The sequence below is a fragment of the Pristiophorus japonicus genome, chromosome 13, assembly GCF_044704955.1.
Source record: "Pristiophorus japonicus isolate sPriJap1 chromosome 13, sPriJap1.hap1, whole genome shotgun sequence".
NCBI classification, from domain to species: domain Eukaryota; kingdom Metazoa; phylum Chordata; class Chondrichthyes; family Pristiophoridae; genus Pristiophorus; species Pristiophorus japonicus.
In genome coordinates, this window is record NC_091989.1 from 61,716,857 (window position 1) to 61,735,932 (window position 19,076).

The 19,076-nt window shown below is 41.9% G+C and overlaps 1 protein-coding gene across 6 annotated transcripts in view; it reads right to left on the minus strand.

The window, feature by feature from the left end:
* Positions 1 to 6,398: 6,398 nt before the first annotated feature.
* Positions 6,399 to 19,076, minus strand: part of lmo3 (LIM domain only 3) — an 80,276-nt gene continuing 67,598 nt past the window's right edge. For all 6 annotated transcript variants that reach the window (XM_070896672.1, XM_070896673.1, XM_070896671.1 and 3 more), the window contains exons 3-4: positions 15,750 to 15,875; positions 6,399 to 6,921 (exon numbers count right to left, since the gene is read on the minus strand). In XM_070896672.1, the coding sequence (XP_070752773.1) occupies positions 6,816 to 6,921; positions 15,750 to 15,875 (232 nt within the window). In that variant the 3' untranslated portion in view covers positions 6,399 to 6,815. The remainder of the gene's footprint in view (positions 6,922 to 15,749; positions 15,876 to 19,076) is intronic.

The following is a 19,076-nucleotide window of genomic DNA, read 5'->3' on the forward strand; positions in this document are numbered from 1 at the left end:
TTTTACACTGTTCATATTTTAAGTGAATTGCTACATGAACCTTACTTTAAGTTAATTTATTGCACTATTCATATTTTAAATTCCTAAACTATCCTTACTTTAAATAAATTATGACACTATCCCTACTTTGTGACTACCCTCAGGTTAAGTGGACTTGCACACTATCTGAACTTTATGAATTTCTACAGAATTCCTACTTTAAGTGAATGTCTACACAGTCCTTCCATTAATTGAATCTCAATCCCTCAATTGAAGTGAACCGTTACACGTTCTCCACTTTAAATGAATTTCTACATGTTCTAAAATAAATGTACATATTTTTAGTAAACCGTCCTTACTTTCAGTAATTTCTCTCTCTATCTTTAAGTATATCCCACTATTCTGACTGGGAGTGAAGTTCTGTACTATCCTTTATCTAATTTCATTCTTACACTATTCTTCTCACTGAAGTCCTGCATCATCTTTACATAAAGGTAATTCCTGCATCATTCTTGCTATGTGAATGTCTGGGCTATCTTTATGTATGCTGCCATTATCATTACTTTAAATGAATTCCCACATTATACTTAATGCCTGGTAATTTCTATACTATTAGTTCAAACTCCTACAATATCCTTTAAGTAATTCTTAAACCATTCTAATTTGAAGTGAATTTCTTCACTATCCTGAGGTTAATTCCTATAGTTTAATTCAGTAAATTCCTACACATTCATTACATGCATTTGTACACTATTTGTAATTTGAGGTAATTCCTATACTATCCTTTCTTTAATTGAGTTTTGACACATAAATAAATACACCACTCTTTCAGTAAATTCCTCCAATACTATTGTGAAGTAAATGTTTACAATAGTTGGCCCCACCACCCGTCTCACTTTGCTGCTCGACTGATGTCTGAGTGTCCCAGCGGAAGGACAGTCAAAGGAGCTAGGCATTGGGAAGCCCCTACTGCCCTCCACTCCAATCCCGCCAGGCAGTGGGGATGTGCCAGGACTGTACCCAGGCTATGCAAATGGCCCAGGTTATGAAATCTAAGCACTCCGCTCCCCTTTCAGATGCAGTGCATCTCAGGTATGCTGCACCTGTCTGGCACCAAAAGAAGAAAATCAGACTCCAATGTGTCCACATCAAGTCCCCTTAGCCTTTAAAAGTGTCCATTTGGTTGAGGCTCTGGCGAGGAAAGAGGGAAAGAGCATGAAAAAAAAGTGATTCCGAGTAAAGGTTTTTGCACAAAATGTATTACCGGCTAACATCTCTTTATGTCATGTTTATTAGGCCACATGTGGTATGTCCAATAATGGTATTTATCTGGCAATGGATGTATAGCAGAGCTCGATATAGATTGTCTGGAATAACATTTATTCAAGTGATATATTGATATGTGGGTACATAGGACCATAGGGACAGGAGTAGGCCATTCAACCCCACGAGCTTGCTCTGCTATTCAATTAGATCATTGCTTAACTGCACCTCAACTCCCATTTACCTGCTCTATATCTCTTGATACCCTTACATAACAAAAGAATAGTCTATATTTTTAAATGCAAAATTAGAGGCAAGTTAAGGTGGTGTAAATTGGGAATGGGTTATTTTCATTAATGTCACGGTTCTTTCATTCCTCAAACATTGCTCTCCAGCTCGCTTTTAGCAATCCTTTTTCAGCAGAACTGAACACAGCCAGCTGCTCAGCGTGCTAAAATCTTCCTTTATATTGTGAAAATCTCCATTTTTCTCTCTTCTAAACATGTAATCGCATAATCAGCCTCCAGCTCAGGTATGAAGATGGCCTCATTCAACTAAAGGGGCCGTACTGAACACGGATTGGAGTTCTATTCAGCTTAGTGATGCTACAGCCTGATCAAAGAAATCCAAGGTTGTATGACTCACTAATTAATTGTTTTTCTTCTGTTTTGGGCTATTGAATTAATGAGCATTGGGTATCCACTCGGATGCTACTCTTATTAATGCAGACATTTCCATTTAAAGACTTTTATGATTAAGTGCAACTTTTAACTAAATTCCAATAACAAGTAATTAGAATAGTGGAACAAGGGTGATGGAGGGCTATTACTGGCTTTCTAGATTAAAGAGGGAGAAAAAAATGGTTTATTGTAACATTTATTCAATTTCAATGAGATAAAAGGCTAAGACATAAGAAAATAAGAAGTAGGAGTAGGCCATTCAGCCCCTGGAGCCTGCACCGCCATTTAATAAGATCATGGCTGATCATCTACCTCAACTGCACTATCCCCATATGTCTTGATATCCAAAAATCTATTAATCCCTGTCTTGAATATACTCAACGACTGAGCATCCATAGCCCTCTGCGGTAGATAATTCCAAAGATTTACCATCCTCTGAGTGAAGCAATTTCTCATCTCGGACCCTTTATTCAGAGACTATGACCCCTGGTTCTAGACTCCACAGCCAGGGGAAACATCCTCCCTGCATCTACCCTGTCAAGTCCTGGAAGAATTCTGTGTCTTTCAATGAGATCACCTCTCATTCTTCTAAACTCTAGAGAATATAGGCTTAGTCTACTCAATCTCTCCTCATAGGACAATCCCCCTATTCCAGGAATTAGTCTGGTGAACTTTCGTTATACTTGCCATAGAGGAAGTGCATCATTCCTTGGGTACGGAGACCAAACCTGTACACAATACTCCAGGTGTGGTCTCACCAGGGCCCTATATAATTGCAGTAAGAAATATTTACTCATATTCAAATCCTCCTGTAATAAAGGCCAACATACTATTTGCTTTCTTAATTGCTGCATGCTTCCACCATATTTTTAAAATTCAAAGTAGGCTCCATAGAGTTAGAAACTATTCAGGTATGGACTGATTATTCTTTGTGTGTTTCCACAGGAAACCTCGACCATTAAACCACTGCTTTCCATGCAGGATTATCTGTGGTGTGCCACCAACAGGTGAACTCCTTACCAATAGTGCATACTTGGGAAACATAGTCCTGTCGTGTCAATCTGCAGTAGATCTGTGTTAAACTGAAGAACCAATTAGTCTGTAAGGCATTGTATCCCAAAACTTCTACTTTACAAAAGTCAGCATATAAAACTTTATATTAGAATGACCAAGATCGTCTAATGAAAGATTTGTAACAATGGAGAAAAATGATATTTATCAGTTGCAAAGACACATGGTACCCAAAGTGTTTGCTGTGGACCTGGAAGCCATGTTTTGTCCATGCAGGTGATGGTTATCAGTGTTTGGAAATGACTCTTCCGCTCCCCTTTTTGTGCTAGTGTCAGTAGTCACTCCTGAGTTCTGTAACCTCCTCCAGCCCTCTGAGATCTCTGCACTCCTCCAACTCTGACCTCTTGTGCATCCCCCATTTCCTTTGCTCCACCATTGGCAGCTGTGCCATCAGCTGACCAAGCCCTAAACTTCTCTGCATCTCCACCTCTCCCTCTCCTCCCAACTACAACTGTGACTACACTCCAAAAGGACTTAATTAGCTGTAAAGTGCTTTGAGACATCCGGTGGTCATGAAAGGCACTATATAAGGTGCCATGGTTTTGGTGATCTACCCTAATGTCCCCTTATTTGGCTTGGTGCCAATTCTAAGCTGCATCTTGGGATATTTAACTCTGTTAAAGGCATTATATAAGTGCAATTTGTTGCTGTATTATAGGAGTTTACAGAGGATAAAGCTCATCAATATGACTGCAACAACACTTCATTTCTGCCTTCCCCCATTTTCTTCCTGTTTCACTTGAAGGGAGGATCTTATGCTGAGATTCACAGGTACCAGAAGCCTCCAGCATCCCTGTCAACTAATTATTCCCCATGTGCAAGTCTGGAACGTGAATGACAGCAGCCTATTTTAGCATGACGGGAGAGGAATGTCAGAGTGGAGCCCAATTTGCTCCTCATCCAGCACCCACCACTCTAAACTTTGCAGCAGGAGACACTAGACAATGATCAGACACAGAACTAGGAAGCAATTTCACCCTTCTCCCAATTGCAGCATCTCCATCATTGGCCAGGCTTAGATCAGCTGGCATATAGATTAAGCAGGAAGAACCAAGGATCAGTCCTGTGAATGGCTCAATAGTATATTACACACTTGCATTTGCCTATGGAGACTTCTACACTATACTTTTATCCCAACAACAGCAGCAGATTTCCCTTTCCCCTACAGCTGACCACCTTTCAAAGGAAGTCTGCAAGATGGTGGGTGTAGTTCACTTAAGTTTCTTACACATGTAAGTTGTGAGGAGGATGCAAGGAGGCTTCAAGGGGATATAGACAAGCCAAGTGAGTGGGCAAGATCGTGGCAAATGGAATATAATGTGGAGAAATCCACTTTGGTACGAAAAATAGAAAAGCAGAGTATTTTTTTTTTAAATGGTGACAGATTGGGAAATGTTGGTGTTCAGAGGAACCTGGGTGTCCTTGTGCATGAATCATTGAAAGTCAACATGCAGGTACAGCAAGCAATTAAGAAAGTGCATGGTATGTTGGCCTTTATTTGAGTATACAAATTACTGCAATTATATAGGGCCCTGATGAGACCATATCTAGAGTATTGTATACAGTTTTGGTCTCCTTACTGAAGGAAAGATATACTTGCCACAGAGGGAGTGCAATGAAGGTTCACCAGACTGATTCCTGGGATGGGATGGGATGGGGAGGGGGGGGGGGGGGCGGCGGGGGCGGGGAGGTTGACCGATGAGGAGACTAGGCCTATATTGTCCAGAGTTTAGAAGAATGAGAGGTGATCTCATTGAAACATACCAAATTCTTACATGGCTTAACAGGGTAGATGCAGGGAGGATTTTTCCCCTGGCTCGGGAGTCTAGAACCAGGGGTCACAGTCTCAGAATAAGGAATGAGATGAGGAGAAATTTCTTCATTCAACAGGTTGTGAATCTTTGGAATTCTCTACCCCAGAGGGCTGTAGAAGCTCCGTCGTTGAGCATATTCAAGACAGAGATGGATAGATTTTTGGATATTAAGGGAATCAAGGGATATGGGGAAAGTGCAGGCAAACGGTGTTGAGGTAAAAGACCAGCCATGATCTCATTGAATGGTGGAGCAGGCTCGAGGGCCGAATGGCCTACACCTGCTCCTAATTCTTATGTTTGTTGGATGGGGAAATGTTCCACCTAGCCACCTGAGCTGGGTAAAAGCAAAGTTTCACAGTTTAAATAACACATGCTTAGCCCCCAACACTACTCACTGAGACTCAGCAATGTTTTCATGTTGTAAAACTGACCTTTTCAAACAATACAACATAAAGTAAATAGCTTACACTGAAGAGCACAAATGGAAACATTGAAGATTCCATAGTTTTTTTTTTAAGATGACATGAAAAATATTTTCTCTGAAAATATTATGTAGAGCAGCAGATACAAGTTCTATTCTGTAGAACATATAGGGTTCTAACAGTAGTCTGGAACAAATTTGTATTTCAATGGTAATCAGGATTTCAGATGTTGGTAGGTGGTCCTTCGCATTACTGATTGTGGAGTCAAACTAAATGAAACAACCCGAAACCTAATTTATTTAAATGTGCAACCAATACCCAAAGCTTTTTATAGCACCCCATACATGTTTTAGTGAACCCAATTTGCAGTCCAGATGTATGGTCCCTTTCAAACCTGATGTATGACTGTAGATTTTTAAAAATACATTAATCATCTACATCCATGTTGAGCGGTTCCTACAGGTTAATTTGTTTTGTGTGATATATACCTTTTTAAAAAGTGCGCATTTGCAGTTCTATTCAAGATCCCCGTTATCAAGGAAACAGAATAAAGTTGACTAATGCTTCAGAGCCATTTACTGTGTGTTAAAGACTGCCAAATTGCAGATAATAGTCAGTCATTCAGCTGCTAGTCATTACTGAGGTACATCAAAAGAGTAAAAAAAACTACAAGCTTCCATTCTTCAAACCCTTTGGAGGTTAAAATATTTCTTACCACAGTAACTTTTCAGAAATGTGAGCTCTTTAGATCTAGATGTGTGCAGTCTGGGTGACACTATTAAAACATGTGCAAGGAACAGAAAAATGAACTCATTCCAGTTTTGAAGAAGGGAAAAAAAAAACTTCATGTTCCACAACATGCCCCACAAAACCATGGTGTAAAATTGTTTATTGGACAAACGGATTTCTCAACTGGTAGACAAAGCATTTGTATCAGAGTCGCTGGCAAAGTTAATGGTAATTTGTAATGCCAACCTCTAGGTGCGAAGAGGTTATATATTTGGCTACTCCTAGGTCTCCAGATTTTAAACATTGTATTGGCAGACAAATTAAAGTGCATAGAATTGCGGTTTGATTATTTTAATAGAAAGTTACAGCTCAGTTAAAATAGTTAATAGAATACAGAAAGCATAATTAATTATACAATAAATCTGAACACTGATTGTACTAAATGCAACAGTACCAAGAAACAAAGGAATGAACACAAATGTTAACACAATAAAACTGTATTACATTTGTGTTTCAAATATTACAATATAATATGTACAAGAGTCATCCAAAATAAACATCTCATGCCAAATGACACAAACAAAATGATAAACTGTAAGCAGCAAACAAGAAAAAAGGGAAAGGCTTCCCTCATGACAAAGCTCAATATGTACAGTAGGTCTAAGAGACATTCAACTTAGAACAGGAACAAAATGACGATATATTGTTTTTTTCCAACCTTTAATCCAAACATAGCCACCAGCTCGGGATACTGCATGTCTATTCTATTTAGTTCCTGTTTCAATTCATATTTACATGTTAAGTAAATGATACAGAATTTAGTGCTTAAAACTAATTTGACAGAAGTGGCCGTGGGATCAGCGAACCTGGGATGTGTAGCCTTCTTTCATCAAACCTTCCTCATAGTCTGTCTGGCACAGAATCATGTTGTTCTTGAGGAAAAATTTATCTCCAACACAAAACCTGAACAGATAAGAGGGAAAAAAACACATGAGGTGGTGAATATATAAACAGAGAGAGTCCTTAAATAGAAATAAAAGGTATTAGTGTATAATCCGACTGTACATTTCTATTATAGTTTGAGAGCCTACTTCATTGAATTAGACATTTGGCTCATTTGACAGTACCTGTCAGGTGTGGGTTCCAATTTGCTGATGGAAAAAAAACCATTTATGCCTAATATGTATATATAACTCGAGTAAGTACAAAAAAAGTTCTCAACTGTAGGCTTTTAAGCAAATTGCAGTGTTTTTGACCATATCAATTTAACCTTCAGAAGCTCTTATGCCTGCTCTACCAAACCCAGTAAAACTCTGCATAATTACATATAGCAACCCAGTGACCCTGGATTGCAGGCTTTGTTGTTTAAAAAGCTGTTTACTGATGATGCTCCAATGTACTGCCAGAATTCCCTCTGGTAATGATGCTAAACAGATTAGATTTAATATTGAAAGCAATGCATCAATGTTCTGTGATCCTAAAGTGTTGAATTAGAAGCTTTTCACGGATATTAATCCCAGACAAATTGCAAGCCTAGGCCCTCCTCAATCCAACAGGTTTCTGAATTTACTCCAGTACAGCCACATTGATTACAGAAGATGGAACAACGGAATAGCAAGAGATTTTGTCTTTTTAAAACAAAGTCCATTTTTTTTTCCTTTGTAAGCGCGAAACTTCCTACTTTGCAGTTTAAATTTCATAAAAGTTTGATGGGCCCTGTGGTACTTCCACTTGCAAACACCACTTTTAATTCAATATTTTCAGATCTATAATATATGGCCTTGAAAAATGTACAAGTGAAAAAAAGTCTCTCACAATTACATAGAATGTACAGCATAGAAACATGCTGTGTCCCCCCCCACATATAACCAGCTATCCCTTAAATTACTTCAACTACCCCCTGCAGTAATGAGTTCCACATTCTAACCACTCTCTGGGTAAAGAGGTTTCTCATGAATTCCGTACTGGATTTATTGGTGACTCTTATATTTATAGCCCCTAGTTTTGGTCTGCCCAATTTATATTAAATGCATCATGTAGGCTATGATGTGCTCAGTCCATCTCCAAAAATCGTTTGATGTTAAAATGATCAAATTTAATTCAAAACTCATTCAATGTTTTTCAGTCCTCACAATGTGACATTAGTAGCCTTATAGAGACATTTATACAGACATGTACTGGACAATCTATACTGGACAATCTATATACTCAATCTCAGCTCAATCCAACGGGTTTAATATTTTTCCCTTAATTGATTTGAGAAGAGGAAACAACCAAACAATATTTTCTAATACAGTCTGTAACTGCGGTAAATAGGAGGCTCAGCCTTTTCAACGGTGACATTTTAATTGTGACATTTGAACAGCTTGGTATTGCTCAAAGTTGTAAATATTACTTCCTGTGGTTATACATATTTTTAATGAAGATTTATTTAATTCAAAATTTTAGCAGAATATTCTTGAAAGAATTGCTTTGTAGAATGCAGGCTGAACAAAACAAAAACTGATAGACTTGAACCTTCAGTTTTGAAATGGGTGAAGGGAAGAGAAGAGGTCATTCAATTCCCTGCTATGTAGAGATTAGATAGAAGACCCATCATTGAGGGCTTTACAACACCGTCCCCTTCACCACCCGTGCAACATCAATACATTTTTTCATAACTTCTGCTTAATCCACGAATAGCTCTTTTCCTTATCCCTCCAGTTCTCTCCCTTGCCTTTCAGTGGGAGCTTTCCCACTTTCCCGTATCTCACTCAGGTGGCCATTCAATATTTGCAAGCCTCAACAGTGAGTGTGGGTCAGCCATTCGACCACGAGTGCCACCACAACTGAGCCCCATTGCTGCCTTCACCTGTCTGGAGAGGTTTCTTCTGGTCAGCGTGTTCGCAACACTGCAAATAGAGCAGGACAATTTCCCAACGTTTTGTGAACTCATGAGAATATCGTCCCATGGTTGTAATAGTGGTAGCGCCCAAGGGAGCCCTTGTAGTTAGGTTCAGGAATGTTAAGTGACCAGATAAAATCGCTATGCAATGCAGTTAAGTTTGCAGATGATGCCAAACTTGGTGGGGTGGGAGACAAAAGGGTGAGTCACGGGACGTGACCAGCCTTGAAAGAAGATCAGTGGGGGAGGGCAGGGGGTACGACTTTATAGAAACATATACAAAGCACGAATTCAGAGAAAGCAGGCGAGTAGCACAAGCATAAGTACAGACTGGTGAAGACAAATGTAGGCATCAGGAATACTTTCTTCAGAGTGGAATAGGCTCCTAGGACAGTAGTGGGGCATTGAGTCATTCAGGAGCTTACTGGACGGGGAAGGGTGTACCACAGTACTTTTTGGTGGAGGGATGGTTTCCTCTCATCTTGTGATCTTGTAAAACAGGCAAAGTAAATATAATCGAAAATTTGGCAGGGGAGGGAGGGAATGCTAATCAATTATATATGCACTACACATTCAAGAATTCAACTGTGGATTATTGATACACTTGCAGATGTGAGTTCTCGGCCTTAATCTGCCAGAATGAATCATCACACTAACAGAGCAGATGGACAGCGAATGTTGAGCACAAAACAGACCCCAATCTGAATTAAAAGCCCACCCCCTCCTTCCCCTCCAACAGAAAGTTAAAATGACCTACAAGAAGATGATTGATCAGAGTGGTTGCAAAGCAGTTCTCAGAGTTTAGATGGCCAGCAGGAATCACCCGTTTGTTCTCAGAATCATCTGACTACAATTCAATTATTGCCTTGTGATCCCTCCTCAGTATCTTTGTTTGAAACCCTTTCTCCATGTTCACTAGCTGTTCACTCTAAACCAGGGAGCTGAAACAGTCGTTTTTTTTTTAAATATAAAAAGAAAACTGCTCTCATTTTCCTCTCCTGAATGGTGCAACTCGTGCTCGAGTACAATTCCAGCAACACTAGGCAACCCATCCAGTCCCTCACCCAAGTGCTGAACTTTTATGCGTCAATTTCATGCTTGAGCCTAACTGGCGAACGTTAGCAAGTTAGACAAGCCTGTAGGAGCAGGGCTGAATCCTAACCTTGCCCCAGCATACTTTCCCCAACAGTTAATGGGTCGCGCTCAGGAGCACTTGCTGCGGCTGATTATTTCCTTCCCCCAGCCCAGGCAGTTGCAGCACTGGAGTCGTTGGCTGAACTAACCAGCACATACCAGAGATCATACTGGACGCAGTATTATACTGGGTGGTGCATTCATCGACTGAGCAATGGGGACTCGAGGGCAAATTCAGTGAGGCCACGAGTCAGAGATGAGGCTATAATGCAATAAGCTCAATTCTCCGTCTAATACTCCTAATCGAGCAAGGCCAAATTTGTGTCAAGGAGCCAATTTTCAGAGTGCATGCTGGAAGCTGATCGCTTGCTTGTTATACACCAGAAAATTATATTGGCAGCAGGTTCCCATTGCCAGCACATACTCCGAAAATCACTGACTTCCCTTTTTTGGGGGTGGGTGGGGGAGAAAGATGTTTAAACTCGGAGAAGAATAAACTTGTATTTATATAGTACCTTTAATGACCTTGTGATGTCCCAAAGCACGTCACAGCAAATGAGGTACTTTGAGTGCAGTCATTGTTGCAATGTAGGGAAATGTGGCAGCCAATTTCTGCACAGCAAGCTCCCACAAAACATCACTGAGAGAAGTGATCAAATATTCGGTTTCAGCGATGTTGGTTGAGGAATAATATTGGCCAGACCAGCAGGGAACTCCCAAGGGATCTTTACGTTCACCCGAGCGGGCAACAATGTCAAATCTGAAAGAAGGCACCTCAGCACTACATGTTAGCCTAAATTATAGACTCAATCTGGAGTGGGGGCAAGGGTTAAATCCATGACCTTCTGACTCAGACGAAAGTTTTATCATTGAGCCAAGTCCTAGTTGTTATAACTTTCTAGGACCAATCAAAATGGCTAATGCGTATCACAATTTAATTAACAGGATCGACAGAAAACCAGCCAATCCGGACACACTTGCAATAATTCTTCCACGTTTCTCAAGTTACTGAGCCACTAGATCAGCACAAAATGTACAAATATCGTTGATCCAGCTGTCACATGCACAAAACATCTCAAATACTAAAAGCCTGTGTCTGCGACTGGGCCAGGGAGATGCTGAGCAAAAAGACAAATAGGATAACGCGACACACAAAGCCTAGTAATTGTGTCACAGAACATGTGAACTCAGGGTTGAGTACTGCAAGGAGCTTAAAGGGGGTCTGCACAAGACAAATATGGAAATGATGTCAAGTGATGTTTGTTATACATCATTGCGAAAAAAAACTGCTCACAGAGAAATGAATGAATTTCAATGTGCCAAGTCACCCTGAGGGAAGATTTCCTCTTGATGCCATATGCAATGAAATCAAAACACATTAGTGAGGATTTTTCTCCTGAGTTATTCCACTTTTCGGGTGGGGGGGGGGGGGGAGAGAAAGGGTGAGGCCTTAAGAATCTCCAGCCATTTTGGTTACTATTGCAATGCTGCAGCATCACGGCTACTGGATACTGGAAATGGACGGGTGTAATTAAATGAGATGGCAATAACAGTATGCATCATATTTCCTCAACATTATCACTTCACCAACATAGGACTCCAGTTGCTCCATGTATTAGGTATCCAGTATTCCTAGGGTCGGCACAGTGACTCTGGCACCTTAACTGGCCACACAAGTCGATTGAGAGCCCGTCAATGGAATTCCAATACAATGGATTGTTGTCATTTTTACAAGTGTCTTGGAAAATGACACATGACAAATGAAAGTCAACAACTCTGCAGCAACAGGGCTTTAACCTCCCTCTCCACCTCCATCCCCCCATACTCATCTCCCGACAGGTTTGCCAGCACAGATGGGGACACCGCTGGAAACAGTGCCAACTGTGGCTCAGTGGGTAGCACTCTCGCCTCTGAGTCAGAAGGTTGTGGGTTCAGGTCCCACTCGAGACTTGAGCACATAAATCTAGGCTGACACTCCAGTGCAGTGCTGAGGGAGTGCTGCACTGTCAGAGGTGCCGTCTTTCAGATGAGACATTAAACCGAGGCCTCGTCTGCTCTCTCAGGTGGATGTAAAGATCCCATGGCATTATTTCAAAGAGGAGCAGCAGAGTTATCCCCGGTGTGTGGGCAATATTTATCCCTCAAACAACGTAGCAAAAACAAATTATCTAGTCATTATCATATTGCTGTTTGTGGGAGCTTGCTGTAAGCAAATTGGCTGCTGTGTTTCCTACATTACAACAGTGACTACACTCCAAAAGTACTTCATTGGCTGTAAAACGCTGAGATGTCCGGTGGTCATGAAAGGCGCTATAGAAATGCAAGTCTTTCTTTATTAGTTTGACTCTGGGATACGCGTTAAGCACGTCCACTCAAAATTCTGGTGGATCTTGGGTATTTGTTGTACTTGCATATATAATTTTACTACAAAGAAAATCTTTACCCGGCCTAACCTGCATTGCTCTCATTTTTAAAGATGGGATTTGAAAACAAGGATGAGAATTTGAAAATTGATGCATTGCTTAACCGGGAGCCAATGTAGGTCAGCGAGCACAGGGGTGATGGGTGAACGGGACCTGGTGTGAGTTAGGACACGGGACGCCGAGTTTTAGATGACCTCAAGTTTACGTAGAGTAGAATGTGGGAGGCCAGGTGTATATTGGAATAGTCAAGTCTAGAGGCAACAAAGGCACGGATGAGGATTTCAGCAGTGGATGAGCTGGGGTAAGGGCGCAGACTGACGATGTTACAGAGGTGGAAATAGGTGGTCTTAAGTTATGCTAAGGATATGTGGTCGGAAGCTCATTTTAGGGTCAAATATGACAGCAAGGTTGCGAACAGTCTGGTTCAGCCTCAGGAGAAGTAACACATACAGGTTCCAGGACCAGTTGGTTCAGTAACCACCCACCACAGCCTCAGCAAAAACTTAGTAGAAGCATGTGGATAAGGAACATGTATAAACTCCTTTACGTTTATGGATTTCTGCATCAGGAAAGTACATGCAGTCTGTCATTCGTTATTGCACCGAAGAGTCCAAAAGTAAATCAAATTCGTGAACTCAGTTCTTAGCAAAAACTGAAGAACAGGAGCCTATAGCAGAGCTCACAAGATTTAGTCAGCGAGACCCCTCACCCACCATCATCCTCCTAGTTTCCCATGTTGCAACTGCTTCTCCTTCAAGCACACAGGCAAGTGAGTCCCTGGTAATATTGTGCATAATGCAGCATAGTTATAGCTTCGTTAACCTTCTCTGCAAAACAGGTTTTGATCCCTATGGTCAGCACAGGCATCAGTAGCACTGCTTTAGCACCTCAAATATTAGCCCAATAATGATTCAAGTTCCCCATGTGCTCTGTTGTATCTGTTTCGTGCTGTGATAGGAACAGGAGGAGGCCATTTAGCCCCTTGAGCCTATTCCATCATTCAGTGAGAGAGCATGGCTTGGCTAGCAAAAATCTATTGATCTCAGATTTTAACTTATTAATTGAGCTAATGCCTACTGTTTTTTGTGGGGGAGTTCCACACTTCTACCTTTGCACAAAGAACTGTTTTCTGACTTCTCCCTTGAATGATCTGGTCCTTGTCCTTGACCCCCCCCCCCCCCCCCACGAGCAGAAAAGCTTTCTCTCTATCTACCCTGTCAATACCTTTCAGAGCTTAAAAACCTCAGCCTAGTTACATAATCTCGCCTCACAATTGAAATCTTGGAGCCCTGGTAACATCCTGGCGAGTCTGTGCTGCACTCCTTTCGAGGCCAACATATCCAGGGGTTGTGCAGCAGTTTCAGCGATGGTTGCACTATGAAGCCCTTATCCCCGAGGGGCCTTCCATTCATCATTCCTTCTCGTACAAAGAGCTGTATTTGATTTCCTCTGAATGAAAGCATGTTGTGTTCTCCTCCTAAAGTGTGCCTTGTGTACAACAATGCTCTATACAATCATCATCATAAGCAGTCCCTCGGAATCGAGGAGGACTTGCTTCCACTCCCAACGTGAGTTCTTTGATGGCTGAACAGTCCGATACGAGAGCCACAGACCCTGTTACAGGTGGGACAGACATTCGTCGGGGGAAGGGGTCGGTGGGGCTGGTTTGTTGCACGCTCCTTCCGCTGCCTGCACCTGGCCTCTTCATGCTCCTTGAGTCGAGACTCAAAGAGCTCAATGCCCTCCCGGATGGACTTTCTCCACCTCGGGCGGTCTGCGGCCAGGGTCTCCCAGGTGTCAGTGGTGATGTCGCACTTTACCAGGGAGGCTTTGAGGGTGTCCTTATAACGTTTCCGTTGTCCTCCTTTGGCTCGTTTACCATGAAGGAGCTCCGTATAAAGCATTTGCTTAGAGAGTCTCGTATCTGGCATGCGAACTATGTGGCCTGCCCAATGAAGCTGATTGAGTGTGGTCAGTGCTTCAAAACTGGGGATGTTAGCCTCAATAGAATGCCAACAATGTGCTAAAGCTAGAAGCTGCTTCAGCATATGTAGGTGAGTAAATGGCAATACAGGGCTTCAATGATCCCCTAAATGCAGTGTTAGACGGCAAAATGATCGACTCCTGGGATGGCCCTGTGGCTGCCTGGCATGTCACCATTAAAAAAAAAAGCTAAAGGTAGTGGTGGCTTCCACTGCCTTGGCAGGACAGTGAAAATGGTTAACTGCCCTTGGAGAGCTGCATGGCCCAGATGGGGCAACTCAGTCACAAACCCATGCTGGATCTGAGCCCCATCTTGCACTACTCCACCACCAAGCTAATCGGACAGATCTGTTGACTGGGTTAGTTTATGGCGTGGGTCATGCACCTTATTGTCCTGCCACACCCTCTCCTCCTGTCCTCTGCAGTCCAGGGGCACCCTCTCTTGCTGCACCCATGCTGTGGGGCTCAATACTCCTCTGATTACAATGGCTTTGTTCAGGTTGTTATTCTACCCATTTTGCTCTACTATCAAGATAGCTATTTTAAAACTCATGCTCCATACTTTCCTTGGGTAATAATTCCCCTCAATATTGTTAAATATTATGGGATAACACTCTTGTTACAAGTAATACATACAGACCCTGGTGTCATCTCAGCTGCTACTTTTCTGCTATTAAAGAAAATTAAAAAGTCAAATGATTTAAATTTCCCCCAAAAAACAATAATTTCCCTATCAAAAGCCAATGCAGGTTTTCATTAATTTTCTAAAATATTAATTAAATTTAATATACACACCTCAGCCACAAGCTAATGAACAAACATTCCTCAATGTATCATTTTATATTAGATCCTACATATTTATAGACTTCAACACAATTATTACCCTCAGGGGCTTTCAGTTGGCAGGAAGGCCCCAAAAGGCTGTGGAAACGTTAATGAATTTTCCTATTAATGTGCAGAGCTGGCTTCTTGGCAAGTACTGGTATCTCCATCACTATTTAAACATGCTTTACTATTAATTTGTTTAACCCTATGAATGCTATTGGTAATTCAGAACCTAACCACTGTAAGCATCCGAACCAGAGTGAATTTTTCAATTAATACTTCATGCTGTTAACGCTGGCATATTAAAGTTGCTTGAAGAATGCTCATTGCTTTTTTTGGGGGTGGGGGAACATTATATAGTCAAGGCAGACTTTGAGGTGATTAATGGACGACATTTTCTATAGTCAAAAATCTAATATAAAGCAGATGGGTTTCAGAAAAATGATATGAATTTACAGTGAGTAACAGATGTTACATTCTTTTAACTAATTGGGTTTCCATGTGCACCGTTGACAATGAGGACTTTTGATCAAAAACTGTACCTTTGATTACAGAGCTGACAAGCAAAACAGTCCAGGTGATAAACATTGTCCTTGGCTCTCATGACCATCTCAAAGGCAGGAATCAGCTTGCTGCATGCGGCACAATTGCCCGTCACACCGAACAACCTGCAAGTGCAGAAGACAAAACAGAATCAGCACCACGCTCGTTCGCACGCACCCAAAGAGCCTGGCTTATTCCTCCAGTTCAAGTCAGCACGACATTTATTTGCACCACCCTCCCCTCCCACTAGAAAAATAACACTTGCATTTATATAGTGTCTTTCATGTCTCCAAGCGCTTTACAGCCAATGAAATACTTTTAGAGTGTAGTCACTGTTGTAATGTGGGAAATGCGGCAGCCAATCTGCACACAGTAAGCTCCCACAAACAGCAATGTGATAATGACCAGATAATCTGTTTTTTGTTATGCTGATTGTGGGATAAATATTGGCCAGGAACTCCCCTTCTCCTCTTCAAAATAGTGCCATGGGATCTTTTACGTCCACCTGAGAGAGCAGACGGGGCCTTGGTTTATCGTCTCGTCTGAAAGATGGCCCCTCCAACAGTGCAGCACTCCCTCAGCACTGCACTGGAGTGTCAGCCGAGATTTATGTGCTCAAGGCACTGGAGTGGGATTTGAACCTAAAACCTTGTGACTCAGAGGTGATCCCGCTCAGCCTTGGCCATATGTCCACCCCACCATGAATCCTTAAGTTTTCAGTTCACACTTTGCACTTGCGTGGCACTCGAGTTATATGGGAAGACTAAGAGAATGGGATTGTTCTCCTTTAGAGCAGTGAAGATTAAGGGGAGATTTAATAGAGGTGTTCAATATTATGAAGGATTGAGAGAGTAAGTAAGGACAAACTGTTTCCACTCAGGAGGGTAGGTAACCGAAGGTCATAGATTTAACTTAAATGGCAAAAAAAAAGAGGGGAGGAGGAGAAATATTCAATAGTAACTTTCAAAATGGAATTGGATAAATATTTGAAAAGGAGAAATATTACTGGGCTGTAGGGAAAGAGCAGGGGAGTGGGAATAATTGGATATTTCTTCAAGAGTATGCACGATGGGCCGAATATCCCCCTTCAGAGCTGTATGATTATATGCAAGACATACTTCATTGTAACACAAAACCAGTTTTCCAAAATTGATTGTGCTTTCACAGAGAGTAAACAGTTAACTCGTTCATTGGGAGAGGGGCAACACCAGCAGAAATTGATGAAGTAATGATCTTTTTGTAGCTCTCAATCTCCAAAGCAAGCAGTGTGAATCACAGTCCTTAAACAGGGTGAACCCAAATGGCACAAGCTAGGAGTTTGATCGTGTTTCCTGCATTTTATATGGCTTTCCACTGCCCCCATTGCAAGAATGGGTTTAGCTAACCCTGCTTTTCTATATGGCAACAGTAAATGCGAGAATTCTTAACATTATTTAAAAAGACCAACCCCTCTGCAGGGTGCCATGGGAGCACTAGCTTGTTTGGATTTAAAGCCAACACTGTAGGCCAGACATACTGAGTCGAATCCCATATCTGACACTATTCTTAGTGGATTTTTTGTGTGCGAGATAAGGTGAGGGATGTTACCGCTGGGAAATGAAATGCACTCAATTCAGACACCCAGTGTCAGCATCAAGCACCCAGCGGTCAGGTGTAACCAGCGATGCGATGGAGCAAACCCCACACACTGCCCGAACAAAGTGTCTTAACCAAGCTTGGAGAGAAGCATCACCCACTGCAACCCATCTAGGTTATTTGTAAACATAAAATTAGAAAGTGGTACAAAAAAACAATGCATGATCTCCTTCTTAAAAAGTACATTTTTATTTGTTATCTGACATCTACCACATGTGTCTTTAACCGAGCTACTCTTTATCCCAGTTGCTCCCATTCCATATTGAATGTTATTTATTCCTACCTTTGCAATCAGAGTCAAGAAGTGCTAGAAGGTGTGCTATCCCAGCTTCCCCCTGCAACGTGAAACAAACCTACTCTCACTTTAAAGGAACTTGTACATCACAGGTAAGGCACTGCCTCCCAGTGGTAGTCCCGGGAAAATCACTGCAAGAGCAGTATTTAATTGCTCAAGTAACAAGAACAAAGACGTCAGCACATGTTGGGCAGGAAGGTAGATGCAGATACAGATTGGTTGGGTGGGTAAAGGCACCCTGGAAGAGGGGGTCAAGGAGGTCCAGATAACCCAGAACAAGAAGATGGGAAGATTCCTGCTATTTTACCATTAAAAGCAAAAGCAGACGTGTTCTTTGTAAACATGCTTGCGATTTCACTGTAGAGACAGAGGGCCCCAACTTGGTCGAAGTACCACCTACTGCTGTTGCTACCCACTGCCGCCGACACAACTGCGGTCAAACTCGCTCCCGACTCGCCCCAGCGGCAGCGGGCGGAAAAATGATATGCGCCGTCCGGGGACCGCCGAGAAATGGGCAGGCCTTAGAATCGACCAAGTTCGGGCCCCAAAGAGTCTAACTTTCTTGGACTGACATTTATGTTGGTAGCCAGTTAGACTCATCTAATTTGGAACCCCACCCAAAAGATGTGGTCGGCCATCAGGCATAGTCAGGATTTCTTCAATGTCTATCTCCAAGTTGTTTTTCCAAACACACAATGCAGAGATTAATGTTGAGTGACATTACTAGGAAAAGGTTGCTCAAATTGTGGTTAAGCCAGAATTTTCTACACTTTAACATAGGCAAGACCAACACAACCCTGTTCACCTTCTGCTAAAGACTCGGCACCCTAACGCAATTCCAGCTCTCCCTTTGGTTGCTTGCTCAGACTGAACTGCACGATCTTGGTGCTCTCTTTAGGCCTACGTTGACCACTCCTCATACCCTATTCTGCATCAATCCCGTCACCCCATGCCTCACCAACCTAGTTGCCCCTGTTTGTAAGTGTAAGCCGCCACTACCGTCAAATTTTACTATATAAATGTTGTAGGAAACATTTGAAGGGTTACGTTAACACACATATGGTCTTGGCATAGATCCTCACCCATCAGAAGTACATGTCATGGGAACTGCACGTGGACAGTCTGTGATTTTTGGATAATAAAAATAATGAGCAGAAAACTATGGCTGCATACGTGCCATTTCTCAGTATGTACTCTGTGGATAAGGCTCCAAACTAGGAGCATGTGGTGGAAGATTTACTTGTGGATTGTACGGTGTATACCCGGAACGTGAGTGACTAATATCACAGATATATAATTTTCACCGTCCTTCAGGCTAGTCCAGACTTGTTTTAAGGAAAATTATATTTGAGTTCCATAGATAGCGCTGAAGAGCTTTCAGATACGGCATCAAATT